This window comes from Garra rufa, chromosome 2 (genome assembly GCF_049309525.1).
Source record: "Garra rufa chromosome 2, GarRuf1.0, whole genome shotgun sequence".
Taxonomy (NCBI): Eukaryota; Metazoa; Chordata; class Actinopteri; order Cypriniformes; family Cyprinidae; genus Garra; species Garra rufa.
In genome coordinates this window covers 15,919,388-15,929,135 of record NC_133362.1, presented here as the reverse complement: position 1 = coordinate 15,929,135, position 9,748 = coordinate 15,919,388, and the positions used below count along the sequence as shown (strand labels likewise).

At 34.3% G+C, this 9,748-nt stretch overlaps 1 protein-coding gene across 10 annotated transcripts in view; it reads right to left on the bottom strand.

Annotated features, from left to right (window-relative positions):
• The window catches only part of slc8a3 (solute carrier family 8 member 3), a 45,596-nt gene that overhangs the window by 14,143 nt on the left and 21,705 nt on the right, over positions 1–9,748 (bottom strand). For 5 of the 10 annotated variants that reach the window (XM_073833778.1, XM_073833779.1, XM_073833780.1 and 2 more), the window contains exon 2: positions 4,075–4,181. In XM_073833778.1, coding sequence (XP_073689879.1) covers positions 4,075–4,181 — 107 coding nt within the window. Of the gene's footprint in view, positions 1–420; positions 435–1,205; positions 1,244–4,056; positions 4,182–9,748 lie in introns of all 10 variants that reach the window. The other 5 variants (XM_073833772.1, XM_073833774.1, XM_073833773.1 and 2 more) reach the window with 4 other exon arrangements.

Below are 9,748 nucleotides of genomic sequence, written 5' to 3'. Positions count from 1 at the left end.
ATATATATATATATATATATATATATATATATATATATATATTATATATATTTTTTTAAACATGTCAATACATGTTTAAATGAATACAAAATGAAAAATATTTTTGCATCATTTTTGTCCCCACAAATTTTGCATTAAATTTTTTAATCATTAAATTAAGTATAATGGACTAAAATCATAAAATATGATTACATTTAATTATTTTTTTTCTCAAAAGAATTATATTTGTAAATATTTTGTAACATTTTTACTTTTTAAAATAATTAAACATTTCTGTCTTTTTTCATAATATTTTTCAAAACAAAAATATGACTAAAACAAAGAACAAAAAATCATAATTTATTAAAAAATGGTGTAAAATGAACATTGCTGACCCTGTTTTTCTCTCCTCACTATTTCCCGTCTTTTTTCATCATTTACATGTTTCTCTCCAACTTTCTTCTGTCTCACAGCTTTTCTACATTTAATGATTTTTTTTGTCAAAAGAATAAAATTGTCAAATATTTTTACTTTTTAAAAAATATTTTTAAACAAAAATATATTTTCTGTCTTTCATTATATTTATCAAAAGACAATTTTTTTTGCTAAATGTCAATATATGTTTAAATAAATACAAAATTAAATATTTTAAATAAAAGATATTTTTCCCCACAAATTTTGCATTACATTTTTTAATCACTAAATTAAGAAAAATGGACTAAAGTCACTAAATATGACAACATTTAATGACTTTTTGTCAAAAGAATAATATTTTGTAACAAAACATAAAAATTCCAAACAAAAAATTAAATATTTCTATCTTTTTGCATGTTTTTCAACAAAAAAAAAAAAACTAAAACAAAGAAATAAAATCATAATTTATTTTAAAAAATGGTGTAAAGTGAACATTGTTGACCCTGTTTTTCTCTCCCCACTATTTCCCATCTTTTTTCATTGCTCACCTGTCTCTCACCAGCTTTATCCTGTTTTCTGCCTCTTACTCCCTTCTTTTTTTGCTAAATGTCAATAAATTCAAAATATTTTTGCATGTTTTTTTTCCTAAAAAATGTTATGACTAAAACAATTAAATAACTACATTTAATGTTTTTGACAAAATAATTATTCAAAATTTAAAAATAAAAATAAAAAGACATGTCCAAAGACAAAAAAGATGACTAAACAAAAAGAAAAAAAAAAGAATTGATCAAAAACTGAGTAATATGAACCATGTTGACCCTCTCCCTTTCCTGTTTTTCTCTCCTCACTATTTCCCATCTGTTTTCATTGCTCACCTGTCTCTCTCTAACTTTCTCCTGTCTCACAGATTTCCTGTCTGTCTCACCCAGCTTCTTCACAACCATCTCCACCGCCACATTTTTATATTTATCCAGCTGGTGTATAAGAGGGTTCAATGCCAAAGAAAGCATCCTGTATTTAGATGTATAAAGCTGGGAAGGTTTCTTTAGATCCCTCAACCACTCTCACATATTTTGCAGCGACAGCAGAGGATCAGCATTTCTAAAGTCATGTGTTGATGTAGGACAAGTGATGTGTCTTCTATTGCAGGTTCAGTGTCAAAAACACCTACAACCTATTTGATACAATGTTTTATCTGTCTGCAAAAGACGACTTGCGTTACTGAATCTACAGCGTGAATCATACCAGCGCAAACAGTGTTCAAAAATAAAACGCTCAAATCAAAAAACCTTGAGTGAGTCAGACTGGTTGCTAAATTTAAGTAATAAAGATGAAAGGAAAATTATAAGTGTTTGTTTGGAAAGGCATGAAGATGAGTAATTAAAGAGTTGTTTCAGATGAACACTAAATTCACTAAATTACTAGAATTGTTCACTGAATCATCAAAGATCCGGAATTATAAGAATCAGAACTTTGCATTTTAGCTTGGAAACAGACTTAGAATGTTCATATTTTGCTTATTATTGGTTGTCAAACAAAGTATAGTTATGAATGCGCATATATCTGACTTTGAGGAACTTCCACCCCCCTGATTTATCTAAATAAAAAAATTTAATCTTACTCAAATTCACGTTGGCATGAAAATAAAGAAACATCTACTGAATAATTAATAAACTGCTTGTTTACAAGCACACAAGTGAGGAGACAAGCCAACATGTTGTTTTTGTGGGCTTAGGTAAGTTAATAAGTAGGTTGTTTAATGTTGTCCAGGCGAGATGGGAGCTCAAACAGAGAGGACCAGCTGTTCTTCATCTCTCATTCTTTCTGAAGGGTATAATACTGGGACAAGGACACATGCATACATGCAAACACACACACACACACACACACACACACACACACACACACACACACACACACACACACACACACACACACACACACACACACACACACACACACACACACACACACACACACACGTACACAGTACTGCAGCACTGCGGTGTGCGTGCTGGTAGCATTGACCACGTCTGCCTGATTTATGGAGAGATATTGAAAGACACACTTGACTACTTGAGGTGTGTGTGTGTGTGTGTGTGTGTGTGTGTGTGTGTGTGCGCGTTTGTGCCTGTTTGTATTCATTTCTCACACTCTTTGAGTTCCCACACTGGCATTTAAGGTCATTGTATACTGAAACTCCAAAGAAGTGAGTGAAAAAGCAACACTGCCAGCTAATCCTTCATATAGTTTCCTAAACAATAATCTCCAGACATTTAGGAAACTATATAAAACCTGGAAGACAAAGACAGGAACGTTGCCATTTTTAAAGCAATACAAAAACGTCATCGCAGCATTTCTTGTGTGAGTCGGAGATGAGTCAGTTTGAGAGCTGAGCCCTGTGGGTCTTCATTGAATTCATGTGCTTTGAGTCAAAGTCCCCTTAAGGCAAGTCAATCCGCTCGGCGGCCATCTTGGCCATGCCGCTGGGTAGCTATTTTTTATCTAGGCAATAGGCATCCTATCTACTTGAATTGGGAATCTCAGAAACTGTTGGTTAACCTTAAATGTTAATAATGTATCCTCCTTTTGCTTCAGTGCAGAAGTAAGCCTATGGGTGAGACTTTCTGTTCATTAGCCGCTATAGAGAAATAACGAGAAGAATAACAACGTGCAGTAAACGGAAAAACTGTTTGCACTACAAACCAGTGTGTTCATAATTAAGATAATACATTAAAATAACATGGTAAGACACACCGTTTTGCAATATCAAGCAGCAAAACAAGGTTTTATACAGTTAAAAATAGCTGGGCGCGGATGAGACCAGAAACCACACCCATAAAATTTACAAATGGCCACACTCACTTTTACGGGAAGAAAAATGTGGATATAAACATATTTTTTTCTCATTTATTTTTCTATGAGTAGACCACTTCTTTACATTGGCTATATTTGAACCTGTGGGGTCATCTGGGGTTCCCTCTACTGGTAGCTTCCATTTATAGAGTAATAAAAAAGTATAATTATAGTCAAAATGCAGTGAAAGCAGATATACACCACTATTCAAAAGTTTGGAATAATTATGTTATTTTAATGTCTTTGCAATAAGTCTTTATGGTCCACAAGGGTGCATTTATTTGATCAAACAAATAAAATAAAATATTAAATACTAAATAAAAGTATTAATTTCTATAATTCCTTCTTTCTTGGACAGAATATCAGCATATTAAAATGATTTCTGAAGGATCATGTGACACTAAAGACTGGAGTAATGATGCTAAAAATGTAGCTTTGATCACAGGAAAAAACTACATTTAAATAGTAAAAATATTTTTTAAATTCCTGTTTTTTCTGTACTTTGGATCAAATAAATGCAGGCATTAAAGTATTAACAGGATTAAAAAACTGAAACAACCGGCATGATAAAATTAGGTCGGTTAGAGGTTCTTTCTTTTACTTTTCGATGAATCATCTAGCCCTACTCCAAACCTTTGAAAGATACTGTATGTGAATCTCAAATAACAACAAGACCCAACATGAAGACATAAACATGACCTGATAAAGAGTCACTGGATGAATGAAAATAAATTTAGAAATGAGTGAATAGATTAAATGAACAGTGAAAGAGGACGATGGTCATAGGACGTGATCTTTCTATACACTGTGTGTGCGTTTTACCTTTCTGAAGGCTCATGTCCACCATGCGAGGTTCTGCTAGCTCCAGATAGAAGTTTTTGTTTTTTTCATACTCCTCATCATCGATGATTTTAACCTGTACGGTTTTACTGCGAGAGGAAGAGAGAGAAAAACACAACATCAGGGGTCACTGATCAAGAGAGGGGTCAGTGGGCTGTCCTGAGGTCAGAGGTCAAACAGGCCATGCAAACACACTATATCATCTTTCTATGAGTCATCCCCCTAGCTGTCTTGTAACATCAATCACATTAGCTGCAAGATAAAACAGTATGTGGGTTTCAGGTAAATCAGGTGTTTGTAGTTTGTAGCGTTATTAATAATATTATTAGTATTGAAAATAAAGTTAGTATTTGAATTACATTTCTCAATAGTGAGGCTGTAACACTGCTATTTGAAATCATGCAGTTTACAATTGCAACGTTGTTTTATTATATGTAGCTGTATTGTTGACAAACAAATTTCACTTTCTGTGACAATATTTCAGCAGTCGAGAAACAGAATTAACAATGCCCAATTTGCAAATGAATCACACATTCGAGTGAACAGTCAACTGAAACAAAACCAATGCAAATGCACTCCATCAATTTACAGCTATAAAGAAGGCCTTTAGTTTTAACACCTGCTTGTGAAGCTTGTTAAATATGTTAATACTTTACAAATGTTTTCTAATTCAAAATAAAGTTTTTGAGTAACTTCTTATTCATCAAAGTATTCTGAAAAAAAAAAATGTTTTCAACATTAATATTAATAAGAAATGTTTCTTAAGCACAAAATCAGCATATTATGATGACTTCTGAAGAATAATGTGACACTGAAGACATCACAGGAATAAATTACATTTTAAAACAATTAAATAGAAAACTGTAATATTAATAATTTACAATATTACTGTTTTACTGTATTTTTAATCAAATAAATGGAGCCTTGTAATGGAGACTTCTTTCAAAAACATAAAATGTTACTGACACTAACCTTGAATGGTAGTATTTGTGCACTACCAACTTTTTGATTTTTAATGTTGTTTGAAGATGTCTCTACTGCGCACCAAGCCTGCATTTATTTGATCCAGCAAAAACAGTACAATTCTGAAGTATTTTTACTATTTAAAATAACTGTTTTCTATTTTAATATATTTTAAAATGTAATTTATTATCTGGTTTCAATGCTGAATTTTTAGCATCATTACTCCAGCCACATGATCCTTCAGAAATCGTTCTAATATTCTGATTTGCTGCTTAAAAAACAAAAAGTATTAATTTCTACCCCCCCCCCCCCCAAAAAAAAAACCCTTTTGAATGATATACTGTATAATGTTACAAAAGGCTTTTTATTTCAGATAAATGCTGATCGTTGGATCTTTCTATTCATCAAGGAATCCTGAATTAAATCCAGGAAAAAATAAATATTTATTTAAATATTGATAATAATAATAATAAAAATGTTTCTTGAACAGCAAATCAGTATTTTAGATTGATTTCTGAAGGATCATGTGACACTGAAGACTGGAGTAATGATGCTGAATTTAGCTTTGATCACAGCAATATATAACATTTTAAAACATACAGTATTCAAATAGAAAACAGTTATTTTAAATAGTAAAAATAATTCAAAGTTTTACTGTTTTTGCTGTACTTTGGATCAAACAAATGCAGGCTTGGTGAGCAGAAGAGACTTCTTTAAAAAACATAAAAAAAACTTACTGTTCAAAAACTTTTGACTGGTAATGTACATAGATAAAAACAGCCAATAATAATTTCTGCTGTCTTTTTGGAGATGTTTTTGGCTCTTCAATAAACATTTTATTAGATGAAAATCTATGAAGAATTATAAAGTATCGTAAATATAGCAAGCTAATTCTCTAAAGGCTAGCTTTCACCTTAGCTTAGCTAATTTCTCTATAGAGTAGTTGATAGCTAGCAACACAGCGGTAGCCCAACATTGACAAATTGTTGATCAGCCTACATGAGTGTTTATTTAAAGAATCAATCTCTTAACACCTCTTATCTGTAACATCCATTTCTCTCTCACACTCCTGTCACTCTTTCATTGCTAAATTCTCAGCATGTGTGTGTGTATTTATAACTCAGCATGTGATTGATGTTGACCTGGTTTCTCTGTGACTGTGAGTAACACCTGTTTCAGCTGTGTTTCAATGAGAGTTACTGTGTGTGTGTTTGCGCATGTTAGACCTGTGAACATCCCCCTCCCTCCATTCGGATCAGTTACTCACAGTACAGCTGTCCGCAGACCCACGCCGCTTCATCTCTCTCTAATATGTCTTTCAGTCTAACATACTCATGTTCTCATTCCCTTCTGCTCTGCCCTGTTTCCCCTCCATTAGCGGACACATTATACTCAAACGTCCTCTCAGACTCTCTCACTCACTCTCACACAGCAAAAAGAGAGACGACGCGCACACACACACACACACACACACACACACACACACTAACACGCACAAAGAGAGACTGTGACAGGAGACTAGGGCTGTGTGTTTGGTCTGTGATCTGATGTAGGTCATTCCTACCATGCAGTCCATTTTTGTGTCTCCATCATAAATGTCCTTAAAGGAACTGTACAATTATCTGAAATTTTAGCACACTTACTCCAGTCTTTAGTGTCACATGATTTTTTTAGAAATCATCCTAATATGCTGATTTGATGCTCAAAAAACATTTATTATAACGTATATTATCAATGTTGAAAACAGTTGTAAACATTAATGTTTTTGTGGAAAGAGTGAAATTTTTTTCCCCCCAGGATTCTTTGATGAATAAAAAGTTCAAAAGAATATCATTTACTTAAAATAGAAATCTTGAGTAACAAAACATAAAAAAACATATACACTACCAGTCAAACATTTTTGAACAGTAAGATTTTAATGTTTTTTAAGGAAGTCTTATTTGACCCAAAAAAACAGCTGAATTATTTCAGGTTTTTGATGACTAGAAAGTTCAGAAGAACAGCATTTATCTAAAATTGAATTCTTTTGTAACATTATAAATGTCTTTATCATCACTTTTGATCAATTTAAAGCATCCTTGCTAAATAAAAGTATTAATAGAAATACAAATAGAAAAGAGTTATTTTAAATAGTAAAAACATTTCAGAATTGTACTGTTTATGCTGTACTTTGGATCAAATAAATGCAGACTTGAATAAGCAGACTTTTGACTGGTAGTGTAAGTATAATAAAGAAAGTCTGTATGACTTACATTATATAAGTCATTTCAAGCCTTATAATAGTAAGAAAATAATAATGACAGAAGTTTCATTTTATGCTGAACTAATAATTATAAAATATTTTATATCAAAATGTTACAATTCTAAGTGAAGGGTAAACTTAGCCTTTCCATCTTTCTCAGCATTATGTGTTCAGTGCTTTTTGTTTATAAATTGTTCTAAAAGGTTTATGTATAATTCATGTACAAGTCATTTCAATTAAAAAAACACATTTAATACAAAAATGTCTATCATACACTCCAGTTTTCTATTCTAAATCCTTTTAAAATACTCCATGTGACATCAGTGGTTCAACCGTAATTTTCTGAAGCTGTAAGAATACTTTTTGTGCGGAAAAAAACTTTATTCAATAATTCTTCCTCCCAAATCTTTCGCCACCTCGCATTCTACGTCAGCAACACCACAAGCATGCATTGTGATGCTGACAAAAAGTATTCTTGTAGCTTCATAAAATTATAGTTGAATCACGGATTTCATTAAAAATATCTTGATTTGTGTTCCGAAGACGAACAAAGTTCTTATGGGTTTGGAACAACATGAGGGTAAGTAATTTTCATCTTTTGGTGAACTATCCCTTTAACAATCTCATACCCAAGACCCGTGTGTGTGTGTGTGTGTGTGTTTGAGTGTGCATGCTAAGTAAAGGATTTATAGTAAACAAGATTTATTCCTGTATAGTAAAAAAAAAAAAAAAAAAAAAATCCCTACCGTGGCTGCTCCACCTGCTCCGAGCTCTAGTGACTCGGCAGACTGCCTGAGCTCACCACTAATGAATCTAAACCTTGCACACGTGCTCAAAATCTGAAAAGACAACATTCCTCCCTGTTCTTTTCCTATTCTGGGAGCTAAATGGAATCTTAAGCCTGAAACACACTTTCACGGACCGCTGCATTCCGAAATGTGATCTAGGATGACCAGACGTCCTGTTTACCTGAGACAGTCCCGGTTTCACTGGCACTAAAAAGCATAAATACCACCATGTTTCAGCTGTCTACAGTCTCTGGCATTATTCATGATTTTCAACAGAATCACACTGCAGAACTGTTTCATTGCCATCGCAAGCTGGTTTGCCGATACCTTCAGTCTAGAACATCTATCAGCAAATCTGCTTGGAATGTTTCTGGTTGCCATAACAACTCCAGGCACTTGCTGCTGCTTTTGCTCCCTGCCATGCTACAAAGTACAAACACTAGAATGTTGCTTCTTGTGGCATTCTTAGTGCATATTTGCTGAATTCCACCATGATATGCAACCACTATTTGACATGCTTTTAGATATCACATTCGTCAATCTCCACTTCATTCCCTATCTTCTTCTGGTCCTCATGCCATCATCAAAACTAAAAAAAAAAAAAAAATCACATTCTCACTACCCACATATTCACACTGCCCAACAGGCTCTTCCCACTTAGAAACCTGTTAGAAAGGGAATCTGTGATTCCAGTTTATGACAGTCCAGTCAACTCCATCCTAAAACCCACATCAACTTAAATTTAACATCGTTAAAGGAATAGTTGACCCAAAAATGAAAATTCTGTCATTGGTTACTTACACTCATGTTGTTCCAAACCCGTAAGTCCTTCGTTCATCTTCAGAACACAAATTAAGATATTTTTGATGAAATCTGAGAGCTTTCTGACCCTGCATAGACAGTAGGGGTGGAACGGTACATGTATTCGTTTCGAACCGAATCGGTACGGGGGTCACGGTTCGGTGCATGAATTTAAACGGAGAATACACGGTATGAAAATAAAAAAAAAACTTGCCTGCAAAATAATTAATGTAATGCGGAACTACTGTTAGATACGCGGGTTCTTTAGGGACAGCTAATATTTAGCCCCGCTTTAGCTCTGAAGCTCTGATTGGCGTCGATGCAGCCGAGCTCCGCCTATGTATGCGGTCTATCAGAGCCCGTCTACATTCTCTGGCACTCTGCAATTTTTTGTCAGCTCGACGGTCCATCATTGTGGTCCAGGGATTTCCTGAACTTTGATTTGTCAAGCCCCCATTATTTTGACGCTAATAGAAGAAACAATGCATGGAGACGCATAGGCTTGGAGCTAGAGCGCAGCTGATGGTTGCTTAGAAACGGCAGACGCTTCCGGAGCGCAAGCGCCCGAGCGCTTTGTTGATCAGGAAGAAAGCGAACGGCCCCTTAGATCGCAAGTTTGGGAAAACTTCGCTTTTCCAGTCAGTTACAGTAGTACAGGCGAGAGAGTGGTGGAAAAGACGAGGACTGTGTGTTGCCGTTGTTCAGCGGTTGTTGGGTATGTGAGTGGAAATACATCTAATTGCCTTCTGCATTTTTGTTTTGCTTTTCCCTCCACTGTACCGAAATCATACCGAACCGTGACGTCTGAACCGAGGTACGAACCGAACCGTGACTTCTGTGAACCGTTCCACCCCTAATAGAC